The sequence below is a fragment of the Sminthopsis crassicaudata genome, chromosome 4 (assembly GCF_048593235.1).
Source record: "Sminthopsis crassicaudata isolate SCR6 chromosome 4, ASM4859323v1, whole genome shotgun sequence".
Lineage (NCBI taxonomy): Eukaryota > Metazoa > Chordata > Mammalia > Dasyuromorphia > Dasyuridae > Sminthopsis > Sminthopsis crassicaudata.
This window is the reverse complement of record NC_133620.1, coordinates 344,513,640-344,530,742: the sequence shown is the minus strand read 5'-3', so window position 1 is coordinate 344,530,742 and position 17,103 is coordinate 344,513,640. Positions and strand designations below refer to the sequence as shown.

At 48.5% G+C, this 17,103-nt stretch overlaps 1 protein-coding gene across 2 annotated transcripts; it reads left to right on the top strand.

Annotated features, from left to right (window-relative positions):
- Positions 1–5,128: 5,128 nt before the first annotated feature.
- RUNDC3A (RUN domain containing 3A) lies at positions 5,129–16,979 on the top strand. Of its 2 annotated transcripts, XM_074261116.1 has the most exons (11): positions 5,129–5,557; positions 12,793–12,908; positions 13,309–13,442; positions 13,790–13,875; positions 14,537–14,626; positions 14,723–14,803; positions 15,006–15,171; positions 15,280–15,437; positions 15,828–15,959; positions 16,151–16,257; positions 16,358–16,979. In XM_074261116.1, exons 1-11 carry the CDS (start codon positions 5,451–5,453, stop codon positions 16,498–16,500), a joined length of 1,320 nt encoding a protein of 439 aa, XP_074117217.1. In that variant the 5' UTR covers positions 5,129–5,450; the 3' UTR covers positions 16,501–16,979. The 2 variants fall into 2 exon arrangements, with proteins under 2 accessions (XP_074117217.1, XP_074117218.1); XM_074261117.1 differs by lacking the exon at positions 16,151–16,257 and having other exon boundaries at positions 5,164–5,557; positions 16,358–16,606.
- Positions 16,980–17,103: the final 124 nt, after the last annotated feature.

Sequence of the window (17,103 nt, the reverse complement as noted above, 5' to 3'; positions counted from 1 at the left end):
AAGACCCATGTCCATCAGTACTGATCTTTGTATAATCTTGTTGCCATGTATAACGATCTCCTGGATCTGCTCACTTCACTTAGCATCAGTTCATATAAGTCTCTACAGGCCTCTCTGAAGTCATCTTGCTGATCATTTCTTACAGAACAATAACATTGACAGAAACTATTTTTTGCCTTTATTTTATCCCCTGCACTCAGCACGGTGCCCTTGCCGGGACCTCTGTTTTGATACCACTAAAGGTCAATTGTCACCCAATTGCCTCTTGGGAGTTTCACTGAAAAGGATCCTCTTCCAACTTTTGTTTGTCATTCAGTTAATTCAGTCTTATTGGACTCTTTGGTGGTTTTCTTGGCAAAGATACTGTACTGGTTTGCCATTTCCTTTTCCAAACAAAGAAACTGAGGCAAAAAGGGTTCATGATTTGCCAGGGTCACACAGCTGGTAAGTGTCTGAGCCTGAATTTGAACTTTGGTCTTCCTGATCTCAGAGGAAGCACTATTCGTTCTATCATTTACCTGCTGATTTGTATTTGTATATGAATGAAGAAAGGACTTTGGTTTTGAATTATTGTTATTATTATTTTTTGGAAATGACAGAGCAGCTGAACCAACAATCCTCAGTCCTATATTTGTAAATAGCCAGCCTGTTGAGGGGTAGCGTGAAGACTCCAACTGTGAGAGCATGCAAAACAATCAGTCAGTTAACAAGTATTTATTAAGTGTACACATACTATGTGCCAGGCACTATGATAATACTGGAGATGCAAAGAAAGGAAAAAGATGATCCCGGATCCCGAGGTCTAGTGGAGTTGTCAACATGCAAAATCTAGATCCAAATAAGCTTTATGCATGATAAATTTGGAATAATTAACAGAGGGAAGGCCCCAGAATTAGCAGGAATCAGGAAAGGCTTCCTATAAAGGTGAGCTCTTAGGGAGATCTTGAAGGAAACCAGGGAATTCAGGAGGTGGAGATGATGAGGGAAAGCATTTCAGGCCCTGAGCCAGGAGATGTATCTTATTCAAAGAGCAGCAAGACTAGTGTTACTGAATTGAAGAATGTGTTTGAATATAAGTAAGTGAGTGAGTGTGTGTCTGCAAGTGCTGTCTAAAAACTGCTGAAGGAACTCTTCAGGTTTTATTTTTTATTTTAGCATTTGAAAGATCCATCAGAATTTTCTGATTCTGGGTTTTTTTTTTTTTTTTAGTGCTAGCCATTGGAGGAAGCACATGGAAGGAAAATAAATTTTCTGAGGAGCCCAGAGATCATTTGGAATTTGGGGATATGCAAAGGACAGGCAAGGGTCCTATATCAGTCTAAAATATTTCTACTCTCATATCTCTCTCTTTCTCTCTCTCTCTCTCTCTCTCTCTCTCTCTCTCTCTCTCTCTCTCTCTCTCTCTCTCTCTCTCTCTCTCTCTCCTCTCTCTTAATGTTCAAAATATTTTGGAGTTACCTGATCCCTCCATTGTGGTAGTTTCTGACTTCATCCAGTAGAACAGCTAGAAGTAATGGCATTCTGGCTTACCTGGATCCAGTGTAGGTGGGCAGAATCTTGGCTATATCTATAGTATTTCTGCCAAGCACAGGAGGGCAAAGTCTTTTTATAAAATAACATTTTTTAAAGTTTTAGGTTCCAAAGTCTATCCCTCTTTCCCCTCCTCTCCCTGAAACATAAGTAATCTGATATAAGGTATTCATGTTCAAACATGTAAAATATATTCCTATATTAGTCTTTTTGTGGGGGGAAAAACTTGAACCAAAAGCAAAAAAACAAAGAAAGAAAAAAGAAAAGAAAGGACAAAAAATAGTGTATTACGGTCTGCATTCAGATGGAAGCATTTTTCATTTTGAGTTCTAGGAGACTGACTTGAATCATGCTGAGAAGAGCAAATTATTCACAGTTTTTCATCATACAATATTGCTCTTAGTATGTACACTGTCATCCTAGATCTACTTGCCTCACACTGAATCAATTCATGCAAATCTTTGTAGGTTTTTTTATGAAACATCTTGCTTGTCATTTTTTATAGCACCATACTGCTCTGGTCTTCAGAAACACTAAAAAATGACAGTCAGAGATATGTAAGCCCCAGAGGTAATAGTAAGGGAGAAGAGGGTGAGAAGTTGGGAGAGAGTGAGTAGGGATTTGGAAATCAGTGACAGGAAGCTGAAGGTAACAGTTCCCAGTGACAGCCCAAGGGCAGAAGAGAGAGTGTAGTGACAAAAGACAGGCCCAGTGTAGCCCATTGCTTCTTGTGATATACAACTGATGGGCCCTTCTATGTTGTTTCCAATACAATATGAACGTATAACTGTACAATTCCTTGCTGGGGAAGGCTGGAAGAAACAAAAGGGGACATTGTGTGGGGAAGAGGCTTGTTTTCTGATCACAAGGGGTAATGAAAACATCTAAACAGTCCCCACAAGTGAAGGGAGGGAGCTCTCAGAAGCCTCTCATTAACAGATTTTTATATTCTCTTCCTCTGCATACTTACTCCCTCCCCAATCCTGTGAGGTTCCCAGAAAGGGGAAAACCCTGGCTGGTGAGTCAGAGAAACTAAATGGGTAGCAGTACAGGGCAATTCTCCCTACTTCTTGATAAGCATCAGTGACCAAGAAGCAAGAGTTATCTTTACTGTAGCTCCAATATCCCTAATGCTGCTCTTGCTAGAGGTCGCTTTTATTTTTGCATTGAGACTCACTGTGAACTGCAAAGATTTGGTATCCCCTACCCCAGGGGATATTTATCCTTAAAAGTTGACCCTTCCTAAGACTTTCCCAGTCTCTTTCTTCAGGTTGTGGGTATATTGATTGTTTGGGGTTTTGTTTTGTTTTGTTTTAATTTTGTGAGGGAGTCAGGGTAAAGTTATTTGCCCAGAGTAATACAACTAGTAAGTTTTACGAGTTTTAGTGTCTGAAGATGCATTTGAATTCAGATCTTCCTCATTTGAGGGTCAGTACTCTATCATTCAATCATCTAGTTGCTCCAGTTGTTTTGAGTTTTGTGATGTATATATGATGTATATGTCTTAGTTTTTCTTTTCCTCTTTTTGCTTTCTTGACTATATTTTAAATTCCTAAATATCAGGGATTTGTGTTGACCAATAACACTCCTAATATCATTTGGACCAGAAGACCTGAAGGACTCTGCTATCAAGCAATAGATGAGCCTAGTTTTTTTTCCCCCTTAACAGTAGTGATCATCCTTGAGACTTGTGGGAACTAAAAGCTCAACCTGTTGATACCATGTCCTTGTTGTCTGAAGGAGCAGGACATGGTACAAAATAGCCAGAGGAAGCTCCTGTTATCCTCTTGGATGCCTGGCTGATGGATCATAGAAAGGAACTCAGACAAGGGAACTTCTCTCAGTTGAATCAACCTGAGGTATCTTTCCTTGTTGAAAGCCCTTCTCATAGAATCACAAATTAAAATTTCTTTTGTTAATGAACGAACAACAAATGTTTTATTTTGATACTAAATCTAGCCCACCAGTAGGTCTGAGTTCAACCTGCTTCCTTCTTGCCCTTCTCTCTCACAACTTTACCAACTTGGGACGCCAAGATTTTGTATAAGTGTAGAGAAGTAGGAAAGCAGACTGAAAACTCATTCTTTCCAGTATTTGCTGTTGCCAAAAAAGATGAAATGGATTTATATTTTGGCAAGAGAGAATTAGGTTAGATATGTCAGGTACTATTGGAACTAGAATGGGAGGTCAGAAGAAATGAGTGCATTTAATCTTTAAGAATATGATGATAGGGGGCAGCTAGGTGACTCAGTGGGTAGAGCACCAGCCCTGAAGTCAGGAGGACCCAAGTTCAAGTGTGACCTCAGACACTTAACATGTCCCAGCTATGTGGCCCCCAGTTGCTTCAGCAATATATATGATAGACTCCAGTTGTAAGTCTAAAAGCAGAGGTAGTCCCTAGAGTGAATTAGGAATTAAGAAAGGTTTGGAAAAGTGAATGCTACAGTTTGGAGGCCAAACAGGACCTTGGATTTGGAGCCTGTTGTTGATAGAGAGTAAAATTTAGAATTTAAAATTTTTTCCGGCCATAGTCACAAAATCTTGTGATTTAGAATTAAAAGAGACAAGGTTAGGGGCAGTGCACAAACTGGAGTAGGAAACTGAGATGGAACAGAGAAACCTTTCACTTCTCCCTCAATCTGGGAATGCCAGGCAATCTGTGAGCTAGGGAAGAAAAGAACAACGCAGGAGGAAAATGCAGAGTCTGAGCCAGCTGAGAAGGCAGAAAGTCATGGAAACAAGGGCTGTGTGGAAGAGTTTAGAAAGAAGGTTAGGGGCATGGAAGGAGTGGGGAGGCAGGGAGGAAATCAGGGTTGTGCTTTCATTCTCTCACTTCACCCCAGGTGAGGGAGACTATGATCCGCTGGTAGGCCCCATGTGACAGGAAGGGCCCCAGTGGCTGTGTGCCCGGTCAATGGCCTCATTCAGAGCCGGCAGATGGTACGGGGAGGCACTCTGACACGGGAAGGGTTAATGGCGGTGCCCAACGGGCCTGTTGGCCCTGCCTTCCATGGAGGATACTGGGGGTGTGGGTGGGGGAGTCAGAGGAGCTGCTGTCTAGCCTGGGACCCTCTGCAGCTGTCTCAGCACGGAACTAGCTCCAGAACGACCACGACTTCCCAGCCCCATGTTTCTCTGGCTTCCCCCCTGCCGCCTGCAGGGCCTTGGATGCAGGCCTTCCTTCACCAGAGACCGACAAGCAGGCCGGGGCTCTGCACTCCGTTAGGACACACAGATAGGGAGTCAGACAGACAGATGCGACAGGGTGTCAGGTCTTGGTCACGGGTCAGAGACGGAGAGATGCCCACCGCCAGGTGGTATAGAGACACTATAAATGACAACTCGGGGACTGGAGAGCAGAGATCGCCCCAGGGTTAGGGTTCGGGCTGTGGTCATTAGGCTCCTCCCTTCGTCTGCACCCCCTCCCCCCTTGCCCCGGCCCCCGTGGATTGGCAACATAGCTTTCCAGTGCTTTCAAGGGCCCCCTGGATGCTCGGTCCCGGTCCTTCCCTCTTCCCTAACACCCAACCCCTGCACCCCTCCTCGGATTGGGCCCTAGCCTGTTGGAGGGCGGGACCTGGGGTCCTTACGTCATCGAGGGAGGAGGGAGGAGGAGCGAGGATTGGGAGGGTGGGGGTGGGGAGGGGGAGAAGAGGGCGCAGGCAGGCTCAGCACCACGGAGAGCTCCCTCCCCGGCCCTTGTTTTGCTGCGGAGCTTCAGCCACTTGGGGAGGGAGGGGGTAGGGGCCGGGGGCTTTGAGTGTGGAATCGGGGGGATGGCCAGGGAGGAGAGGGAGGGTTGGGGCCGGCTGAAAGCCCAACCCTGAGCCGGCAGGGCTTCCAGGGATCGGGGTAAAGATAGGGGCGGAGGGCCCGGGGAGCAAAGGGGTGGCGGGCAGCGGCGGCAACACCACATCTGGATGGAATCCAGTTGCGTCCAGTCCACCATGGCTCTAGGACTGTCCTCTAAGAAAGCGTCTTCCCGCAACGTGGCCGTGGAGCGGAGGAATCTGATCACCGTTTGCAGGTGAGCAAAGGCGGGGGCGGGAGGGAGGGGGGCGGCTGGGCCTGTGGGAGAAAAGCGGCCCTCGAAGGGACCAGACGAAAGAAAGGAGCAGGGCTGAGAGAAGCGGCGCGGGGCAGGCCGGCCCTTCTGTTCCGGGGTTTATCCCGAATACAGGCTGGAGCCGCAGGGTCAGGGCCATGGGGGCGCAAAGCGTTCGACAGAAAACAGGGTGCTAAATGCACACCAGGCCTGCTTAGCTGGTCACCCAAGTCAGGCGAGAGGCCCGCCCCCGCCCTCCAGGGCCGTCCCCGCTCGGGGACAAAGGGAGATTCCTCATTTGGCCCTGAGGCTCCTGTAAAGTGTAGCTGGAGTGGGGCTAGAGCGGAGGGGGAGAGAGGGGAAGGGAGGGCAGCTCCGAGAAGCAGGTCCATACAGAGTGTCAGCCTGACGGACGGTGCCTGTCACGCCCTGGGCACGTCCCCCTCCTCCTCCTCCTCCTCCATGACTTCCTTTCACTTCGAGAACAGAGAAAGAGGGGACACATTTCCCTGCTGGCCTAGACATTAGGAGCAGACTCATCTCTGGGGGGAGCACTTCCCTGGTACCTCAGAACATGGCGATGCCCCCATCCTCCCTGGGTCACGTTCTACGGGCAGTCACCCACTTTGAATGACAGGGACAGGGGGCACTCACATCTCCAGTCCGTCAGGATGTCGAAGGGCCCAGTAAGAGGCGACCTGAGCTGGGGTGGAAGGAAGGTTAGAGTGTGCCCATTCCCAGGCCATGAGGCTCTCTCAGTCTGTTTCATGGTGGGAGGAAGGAGGAGGAAGGCGGCAATGTGGAAAAAGTATTTCTTCCCGAAGGTGCTGGGGTTCTGCATGTCAGAAGCCTAAGTGGGGGATGGGGGGAGGTGAGGAGGGAGAGTGGACTGGGGCTGGTCACATGGGAAGAGATCCAAAGACTTGTAGGCCTAGAGGAAGTGCAGCGAGGGATGTGCAGAGATCTTCCCCCCTTCAGAGCTTCCCTCCTGTCCTAGTGTCCCAGAAATGCCCCCTGCCCAATCCCAGGATTTCAGTGACTCAACTACTTCTGACTCCATGCTCAAAATAAACCTCCCCAACAGCACCGACTTCACACTTTGGGAGCCAGAAGTGGCTTAAAGAGGAGCCCATCCTCACACCCTACCCCAGTTTTCCTCCTTGAATCTCTTCTTAGCTGTTTCCCCATGCTTCATATGCCTGCAAGAAGATTCTGGGGGAAAAAAGAGTATCTGAGAAGAGATGTGGCTGCCCCAAGGAAAAGCTGTCACCATGTTCAGAGTCAAGTCTGTCACTTACCACATACACTATGGACACAAGCTTTGGTTCTAGAACCTCCCTCGTTAGAACCTGTGGCTTACTGGGCTTTAGTTTCTGATGACATTCTCCAGGGGCCTTGGAATTTATGCAGATTCACTCACAAGCCCCAACCAAATACTTTCTGCTTCTCTCATCCGCTTTGTCCCTATATTTCACAGTCTCTTCATCTGCTTTCTATGTCTCTTATCATTCCTTTCCTCCATCATTTGTCTCTCCACATTTAGCTTTCTTTTCTCCTTTCTCTATATCTCAAAACCTGTCTTCATGATTCCCCATTCTCTTCATCTTTGTGAATGAAGTGGACTTTCTCCTTGCTAAGACCAAAACCTGTATTCCTGCTTTTGGTGCCCTGTTATAAAGGTAGCTCAACACCTCAGTTATCCTCCTATCTCTCATCTTCTCTATCCATTAGATCCTTCTTTCCCACCTACAGACATATCCACTTCTCCCTCTCCTCAAAAACCCGTTCCTTGACTGTGTCATCCCTTCAATGTCTTTTCCATTTCAGAGCCAAACTCCTAAGATTTGCCTACATTCCTGTTTCCATCCTCACCTTTTCCTTGCTCCCTTCTTTCCTTCTCCCTGTCTTCTGATTCCACTATTCTCCCAAAAGTTGCCATTGATCTACCACTTCCAAATGACCTTAGGCTATTAAATCCCATACTTGACCTCTCTGGAATTTTGGGGACTGCCCAACACTCCCTTCTCCTCACTGCTCCCTTCTCTTTGGGTTTTCATGATGCTGTTCACTCATAGTTCTACTTGTTTGATCATATTTTTTTCCCTCAGTTTCCTTTGCTGGATCATCTTATACCTTTCAAACACGAAACATGGCCATCCCTCAAGGTTATGTTTGGTTCTCTTCTCTCCCTAAACTCTCTCAGTGATCTCATCAGCTCCCATGGGTTCAATTACTATCACTGCAAATGACTCAGAAATCTAGGTATCCAGATCTAACCTCCCTCTTGAACCACTCCCTCACTTCACCTGGATGTCCCATAGGCACCTTAAATTCAACAGATAGAAAATAACTGAATTTCTATTCCTCTTCCCCAAACCTATCCTTCCTTCAAACTTCCCTGTTTCTATTGAGGGCACCACTATCCTTTCGTTTTATTCTCCCCTTTCCATTATGGCCCCTACCCACCTATATCCAATCAGTTGCCAAGGTTTGTCATTTTTACTTTGACAATGTTTTTCACATCAATCTCCTCCTTTGAACACAATCAAACCCTCTGTCCAATGCAGGTGGGCTCCCATCACCTCTCACTTGGTCTATTGTAATAGACTCCGAATTGACCTGTCTTCTAAACCCCTCTATTATACTTCTGCCAAATTGATATTCCTAAAACATAGGAATCTGACCACCTCATTCCTACACTCAATCTTCACTGGCTCCTGACTGCCTCTAAAATAAGATGTAAAATCCTCAGCTTAACATTTGAAACCATGCACAATCTGGCTCCCACCTCTCTTTCCTGTCTCATTTCATATTATACATTCTGTTCTAGTAAAACTAGCCTGCCAACTGTTCTTCTTGCATGAGATTCCAGCTCTCACCTCTCTACCTTTGCATGGGCTGTCCTCTATTTCTGGAAATTCTTCCCTTCTCATTTTTTTCCTCTGTAATTTTCTTCAAATCACAACTTAAGTGCTACTTCCTGATCCCTTTGGTTACTAGCACTCTTTGCCCAAACCCTCTTCCCCCAAATTATTGTATCTTTATGTTGTTGTTGAGTTGGTTTAAACTGTGGCCAACTCTTTGTGACCTCATTTGGGGTTTTCTTGGCAAAGAGATTGGAGTAGCTTGTCATTTCCTTCTCTAGCTCATTTTACAGATGATGAAACTGGGGCAAAGAAAGTCCAGGGTCACACAACTAGCAAATGTCTGAGGCTGGATTTGACTTCCTGATCCTAGGCTCAACATTTAGTTGCCCTCTTTCATCTGTTTATATGTTGTATCTCTCCTCTTCTCTTAAAGAACATAATCTCCTTGAGATCGAGGACTTTTTTCCATTTTTGTTTTTGTATTCTTAGCACCTAGCATCATGCCTTGTACCTTTCATAGAATAAGAAATAAGAAATGACTTTTGAGTTGGATGGAACAAAAATTATAAGAGGTGGGGATTGGGTGGGGTCCTTTTAGAATTGAAATTTCTAATAGAGATAATAAGGATGAAGACTTGGGGAAATGGGGTGGGGAGACTAGTAAACATTGAGTATATGGGTTTGGAAACTAATATGATTCTTGAAACTCCAATATTGTCATGGAGTTAATTTATACTCTTAATAGCTCTTAGTAGAGTTTCATTTTCCCCAAAACCTTAGGTGCTCTACTATCTCATAAGCTGCCATTTTATTTAAGATTATTAAAGAGTAGCTATTATGGTGTCTTTTATAGGTAGAAGCCATTCTGTTTAAACCTTGGGCCTGATGGTTCACCTGGGAATTTATATGCTTGGGAGAAATGTATTACTATGGCTGCCATATTGATCTTAACTTTAATTGTATACACAATCACATTTATTCAGTTTCAACGAAGATCTTTTCACTTCAGCCAGAACTCCTTTCTTTTTCATTCAAGAACTCCAGCCCCATAAAAAGTAAGAGAATAGCCAGAAAGGAAGGGGACATGAAAACCTAGAGGAAGATCTAAACGTATAACTAGCTCCAACGCCAATTCCAACCATGTAAAATCAACTCCCAAGAGAGGGAACACCCCTCAAATGGGCTTCCAAAAACAATCAACCTTAATCAATTTTCAAAGCAAAAATAGTGGATAGAAAGCCTGACTGTGTGATCTTGTGACTGTATGATCCTTACTTGGAAGCTCCTTATTCTGATGAAACCACAAACCCAGTCCTTCTATTATCCCTAATAAAGCATCAATCGATCAGAAAGCCCCTAGTTTTAACACCATCTGCTTTCCCCAGGAGGAGTGTCTTGCAGAACTTGGGACACTGCAGTGTAGTGGAAGGCATATTATGTCTTCCTTCAAATTCCACCTTTGACAATTACCACCTAAAGCCAACAAAACTCCCAGAGTGAGCACGGAACCAGATTAAAATGTAATCTGGAACTGTTTAATAAATACAAAATGCAACATAGTTAATGCTAAATCAGTCAATTAATGTCCTTAGACTTTGGTTTTCTAATCCACAAAATGAAAGGTTGGACTTTGTGACCTCATAGGTCCTTCTAGTTCTAAATCTAAATCAGAATTGGCTTTGAATCCTGACTCTGTTCCTTATTAGCTGGGCAACCTTAGAAACTCATGTGACTATTCAGATCCTCGATTTTCTTTTACGAAAATCAGACTTTAGACTAGAGAATTTCCAAGCTCTGACATTCCATGATTCCCTAAAAGTCCTGATCCAATCCCAATGATAATGTTCACTCAACTATGCTCTCAGTCTAGATCTTAACCATAAAAACAAACCAAACCCTAAGGTAGCTTCACCCTCAGTGCCACCCTTACTTGCATTTGTGCCAGTTGTGATTGCAACTTCAATCCTAAACAATCAATTGAAACGCAACTTTTACCCAATTCAGTGCTTTATCTCAACCTCAAATTTTAACCTTTCCCCAGCTAACCCTACTCTGTGTAAGCAGTGATACTATTATGCAATCAGCGATGTGACTCTTGTGGGCTCCATAAAATTAGGCACAATATAATTATGATACAGAAATCGGGCATTGGGGAACTACAGATTCACTCAATTTAATTCGTTACAATTCAATTCAACTAATTCTCCACGAAGTGGGAACTCAAGTGCTGTGGACACAAAAGGAATATTTTAGTACCCATTCTAAGTCTTAACAAGTTATACACAGTGTCTGGAGGGCATTTCCTTATCTCTATGACTTAGAGTCCCCCATCTTCCTTCAAAACACCAAGCTGGAGTCATTTTGGACAAGAAGACTTTCCCGATCCACCTATTTGCCCGCTTTCCCCTTAAAATTTATTTTGGTTGTCATTCAACAAAGCAACTATTAAGTACCTATTGTCTGACAGTCACTCTACTAGGCATTGATAATGCAAAGAGAAAAATGAAAGTCCCTTGCCTCAAGAAACTGACAGAATTGGGGAAGACTTGAAAGAGGCTTGCCCTTAAATCCAGGAAGCCCCTGATTCAAGACCTCCAGTGCGGGACTATATCAATGGGGTCAAATCACTTAACCTCTCAGTTCTCTAGGTCAGTTGTATGGAGAATCTCTGCAAGCTGTACCTTGACTCAGAAAATCACAAATTAGCATTATCTATGTTGCGTTTTATATTTATTTTATTAAACATTTCCTGATTACACTTTAATCTGATTCCATTCTTACTTGGGAGTTTTGGTGTGCAGGAGGTTGACATGTGTACTCTGTTACTAAGACAAATTTCAGAAAAGGCATTCCTACATCAGTAAAGGGAGTTCACTCTGCCAAGGAAAGCACGCGTCTAGTTCTTATCCCTATGTACATATGTGAACATATAGATATACTCGAAGGGGAGTAGGCTTTAGCGTCTGGGAGAGGGGGATGTTTGAGTTGGATTTTGAAGGAATCTAAGGGTTCTAAGAGGCAGAAGTGTGACTGCTTTATGTTTTACTTTCCCACCCATATTATACATTGCATATATTGCATTCTCACAGAGAAAGTAAAAGAAGGAACTACTTAATTTTTGTTTTTGCATTCCCAACAACTAGCACAGTACTAGGCATACAGTAAGTACTTAATGGTTGAACTGAATTGACTGGGGAAGAGAGGTGTTATGGACACCTGTATACATAGTGTGGGAAATGGAAAATCACAGCAATGAGAAATAATCGTGGGATGGGAATGGGGGGGTGTCTAGGAATCAGAAAAGCTTCTTGAAGAGGGGAACCATGAGTTGGATCTTGGAGGAGTTGCTCAGGAAGAGACGAGGCATTCTGGGTATGAGATGGCACTGAGACAAGACAGGGAAGACTAGAATGAGGGCCATATTTGGCTGGCTAGAAAGCTGGGTTTGTGAAGGGGAAGATGGTAAGATAAAGATCATGGTATCAGATTCAGATCAAGAAGATCATCAAATCCAGCAGAATCCCAGAGAGATTAAGCTTTTTGCCAGGGTCCCTAAATCACAGGTCTCACTCCAAGCCCAGCCTTATCCACTATTCCACATTCTGCTTAAGCAGGAAAGTTAGCTTGGGGGATTGTAGAGGGCCTTGAGTGCTAGGATAATGAAGGGCGTACTTTATTGGATGGTGGGAGGCTCCGCTGGAAAAGCCACCACAGGCTCCCAGTGAGTGTCTAGCCTGACCCCCGTAACTCATGCTCTGGGCCCAGCCCACGGGGACCCTCCCTCCGAGCACCAACTGCACTGTCCATGCCCTTCACCCGGCCCCAACCTTGACCCCACGGAGGATGGAGGGATGGTCTAAGCCCATGTTCCCTCCTCCCCCCTCTACCTCCCCTTCCCAGAGGAACCGAGAGCCCGTTCCCCCAACTCTCACTCCCGCTGGTCCTCAGCGCAGCCCCCTCCCTTCTTTTCTTGCCACACCCCCTCCCCCACTCAAATTGGCACCACTGGGGTGCAGGGCAGCTGGTGTGTGGGTGGCTGGAGCAGCTCCCAGAAAGAAAAGCAAGGGGATGGGGGGAGGGAAGGGGAGAGAGGAGTCTCTGAGGAAAGGAGGGGAAGCTGAGCACTGGGCTCCCTGCCCTCTGCCCTTGGAATGGAACATTGAGAGGGAGGGAGTGAACTCGGGCAGTGGCTCTATCCATGTCTGGTCAATGCCCCCTCTTGCCAGCTTCCACCTGCTGCCCCGGTCTCCTCCCAGCTGGGTACCCGCCTTGCCATCCTGGTCACTCCCCTCACCCTCAGCCCCCATTACTGGTCTCCACCCACCTCACACTGTCACCCTGTCTGTCTAGGTTCTCCGTGAAAACTCTGCTGGAGAAATACACGGCGGAACCCATCGACGACTCCTCGGAGGAGTTTGTTAACTTTGCAGCCATTTTAGAACAGATCCTCAGTCACCGTTTCAAAGGTATGCACCTCCCCTCCCCAACTTCCCCTTCCCCAGGTTCCTGGCTACAAGCCTCCTGCCACCCTTAGCCCTGACACAGCAGCCTTCGGGGCTCCCCATAACTTCTTGCCTCCTCGGCCTACATCCCCCCCTTCGCTCCCTGCCCCCGCCCCACCAGGTCCTGGGCAGATGGAGGGGAATGTGGGCTGCACGCTCCAGTGGGCAAGTAGATTTTATCCATCCTGCCCAGCTTTGTGGCGCACAATCCAGAGCATCAGGCCGCTCGGCGTTTCCGTTCACTCCTGTGTCCAAACGGATACGGGTACAGTTTGTGGGGGCCATTCCATGCATGTGTGCGGCACCCATTCTGTGTCAGCCTTCCCCAGGGCCCCTGCCCAGCCTCGGCTCCCTTTGCCCCCAGGCCCCGTCAGCTGGTTCAGCTCCGACGGGCAGCGGGGCTTCTGGGACTACATCCGGCTGGCCTGTAGCAAGGTGCCCAACAACTGTGTGAGCAGCATTGAGAACATGGAGAACATCAGTACGGCCCGGGCCAAGGTGAGCAGGGAGGAGCCAGGGGTCCATCAGGCCCCTCGGACGGGGAGGGGAGGGATGGAGGCCTGCTGGGAGAGGGGGAACGGCCTTCCCTTCGTGCCCAGGTGTGGAGAAGACCGTGGCTGAGGGACGGTGCATTAGACCAGGGACCACGTGGCAGAGTCAGAGAAGTGATTGTGTTATTAGCTCTTAGCCCGGGTGCGAGGCCCCTCCCCCCACATTGGATTTCCCCTAGCTCTCCCTCAGGCCTCAGACCTGTCCAGCCCCACACTCCCCATGGAGAGCCGCCCAGAGATGGGGAACCCGTATGTCCCATTGGGGGGCAGTGCGTGACGAGCTGTGGGTTGTAGGGCCGAGCCTGGATCCGGGTGGCACTGATGGAGAAACGGATGTCAGAGTATATCTCCACAGCCCTTCGGGATACTAGGACCACCAGGTCAGAACTTCGCCCTCCCACCTCTGGGGACTACAACCCCCCAGCATGCACTGCTCCGCTCTGCACTCCTGTCCTCCCTAGCTCTTGCTCTTCTCCAGGAAGAGCATTGATTCCCCAGCTGCTTTGACACACCCTGGGAGGACAAGTCTTGGGGTGCTCTGATTTCTCTAAGGCTTCTCGGACTGGGGCTGCTCCAAGGCAAAATGGGGAGTGGCTGAGGACAGGGGAGGAAGCTGACCTGTGCATCCAGCCGCACCCAGGGGATCTCACCCAACCTGTTACACCACCCTCTCCATCCATCTGAGCACCAGGCTGTCCCCACCTTCTGGGACCTCCCGGACTGCAGGGAGTGGGAAGGGGAGACCCATTCTCTGGTTCAGCAGTGAGGACTGTACTTAGGGGCAGCCAGACAGGAAAGGCGTCCTTCAGCAGGGGAATGGGTTCTGGGGAAGGGGGTGGGAAGGAGATGCCCAAGGCCTGATTCTCCAGCTGGGAAATGGGAATACAGCGTTACCCACTGCATCATCGGTGGTGAGAAAAGTCCTTTGCAAACCTTAAGAGCTATTATCAGAGTCTGAGGTGAAAGAATCCTGGAGGGGACCAGCAGGGCGGGAAGCACTCTGGGAAGGGCTGGGGACCTCATGGTGGCTCCCCACTCCAGAAGGTTCTATGATGCTGGGGCCATCATGCTTCGAGAGGAGTCAGCAGTACTCACAGGGATGCTGATTGGGCTCAGTGCCATCGATTTCAGGTGGGTCTGGATTCCCTTTCCTGGCAGCCCCCTTCCTCGTTTATCCCCCTCCCGTAGTCAGTCCCACCCACCCACCCTGTGCTTTCTTTGTCTCAGCTTCTGTCTGAAGGGAGAGGTGATGGATGGGAAGACTCCAGTTGTGATTGATTACACCCCCTACTTGAAATTCACCCAGAGGTGAGATTCCTCCCAACCACCTGCCAGGGATCCTGACCAGCCATCCTCGGGCTTGGAACCGTCCTCTCGAGGTGCCCTGGAGCCAGCTCTCGCTCCCCTGTCCTTCCTCAGGGGGTGATGTTGCCAAGAACACAGAGGGTCCCGGGAAAAGGGTGGGTGGGGGTGCAGATGTGGGGGACAGAACTTGGGCCTGTTCTTCCAGCTACGATTACTTGACGGATGAGGAGGAGAGACACAGTGTGGAGAGCAGCACCAGTGAGGATAACTCCCCTGAGCACCCCTACATGCCCCTGGTGACAGACGAGGACAGCTGGTACAGCAAATGGCACAAAATGGAGCAGAAGTTTCGAATTGTTTATGCCCAGAAGGTGCTCACCCATCAGGACGGGGATGGGCAAAGTGCTGGGGACACAGGGCTGGCCCCAAGGTGCCGCCTTGGGCCCAAACTGAGTAGGTCTCCCGGGTCTCTTCTCCAGGGCTACCTGGAGGAGCTAGTAAGACTGAGAGAATCGCAGCTCAAGGACCTGGAAGCAGAAAACAAACGGCTGCAACTACAGCTGGAGGAGGCAACTGTGCAGAACCAGCTGGAGAAGCGGGAGCTGGAAGGGGTCATCCTGGAGCTGCAGGAGCAACTGTGAGTCTTCTCTCACCTCCTTGTTCCTGAAAGCCTAGCCTTTCCGGCTCCTCCTCTAACCCCTTTTGCCTCCAATTCGGCTCCAGACCATCCCTGAAGACTTCTGCCCACAGTCCCCAGCATCCTCAACCGGTATCTCCAGTGCACCTCAGGCCTTCCAATGATACGGGATTGGACTTGAGAGCTCCCCCCATCACCATTCTTCATCCCTGTCCTTCCCAAATCTCTTCACAACACATTAACCTCAAGTATCATATCCAGTCCTTTCCCCTCAAACCTATTTCTTTCAAGCCTCAACACCTTCCCGGTTTATCTAGTAAACTTAATCCCCTCAGTCCAATTACTTCTAACCTAACTGCCCTCCCAAGTCTGACTTCCTTTCTCCCCCAGGACAGGCCTGATCCCTTGTGAAAACGCTCCCCTGGTCCAAGTCTCCAAGGAGCTCACTTCATCACCACAGTGGCCATCACTGGGGACACTCAATGGGAATGAGGCAGGGAACGACCCCAAGATCTACCGGAGGTAACAGTTAATAGAGCCAGGCTTTTTCCCGACTTCTGGGGAAAGAGTTCCTTCTAAAAGAACAGGCCTGAGCATTTAGACAGTTGAACAGCTGGGGGTGGGGACCGCAACAGGCGGCTGCTCCTGGCTGCCCCTCGGTAGGGTAAAGGTTCCTGGGTATGAATCCTACCCACCTATCTGCCACCCGACAGACACAGCTTTATGAGCACTGAGCAGCTGTCTGCCGAGGCCAGCCTGAGCTCTGATTCCCAACGGCTAGGAGAGGGCAAACGGGACCGGGAACCCTGGGGTCCCATTGGTGAGTCCCCTCTAAATCCCCCACCCCTAATGAGCACCGGCCCCCACCCTTGTTCCCTTAAAGGCACTGAGTCTGCCACTTCATCTGCCTTTCTCCCCAGGGAAGGACCCAACACCCTCCATGCTGGGCCTCTGTGGCTCCCTGGCTTCCATTCCCAGCTGCAAGTCCCTGGCAAGCTTCAAATCCAACGAGTGCCTCGTGAGTGACAGTCCAGAGGGCAGCCCAGCCCTGAGCCCGAGCTGAACCCAGCACTGCCCCACCGGACTGGACACGCGGCCCTCTCCTCAGTTCTTGTGGACGAGGTTACCTTTCCCAACCTCCACCCATCATCACTCCTCCCTTCCCACTGGAAGAGCCACTGTTGATCTGGCAGTCTGGGAGGAGGGGGCCACTGTGGGACTGGATGGAAAGCTCCCTGGTCTGGGGAAGGCCCTGGGATATCACTGGAAAGAAGGGAAGGAAGGAAGGGAAAGGCCCCGGATGACCACTCTACTCCCTCATCCTTACATCAGGCTCTTGGGGAGGGGGAGAAGGCAAGGCTTGGGCAGTTTCCTGGCAGTCTTCTTCCCTCTCTGAAACCTGGGGAGTTGGGTTAACAGCAGCCACTCCTTACCACTTGTCTCTTGTCTCTGTCTGTGGAAACCCTTGGGCCATCCACCCTCTTCCCCAGTCCCCTGGGTGGGTTAGTGAAGGGTAAGAGGCAAAAATAAAAGTTGAAGAAATGATGTGATTGGTCTGTGGGCCTGAGACGTGCACACCAGGTTGTGTATGGAGGCTGGGTCTGCCCAAGCCAAGCCAACCATCATGCAACCCAGAGAGAGGCCCAAGGAGGGCCTTTTGGGAACC

What these genes read in the sequence shown, in the direction of transcription:
- RUNDC3A (XM_074261116.1), top strand. Translation starts at nt 5,451, where the DNA reads ATGGAATCCAGTTGCGTCCAGTCCACCATGGCTCTAGGACTGTCCTCT. An exon ending in AATCTGATCACCGTTTGCAG is followed by an intron (nt 5,558 to 12,792) that starts GTGAGCAAAGGC and finishes CTGTCTGTCTAG; the next exon opens with GTTCTCCGTGAAAACTCTGC. An exon ending in CTGGAGCTGCAGGAGCAACT is followed by an intron (nt 15,438 to 15,827) that starts GTGAGTCTTCTC and finishes TTTCTCCCCCAG; the next exon opens with GACAGGCCTGATCCCTTGTG.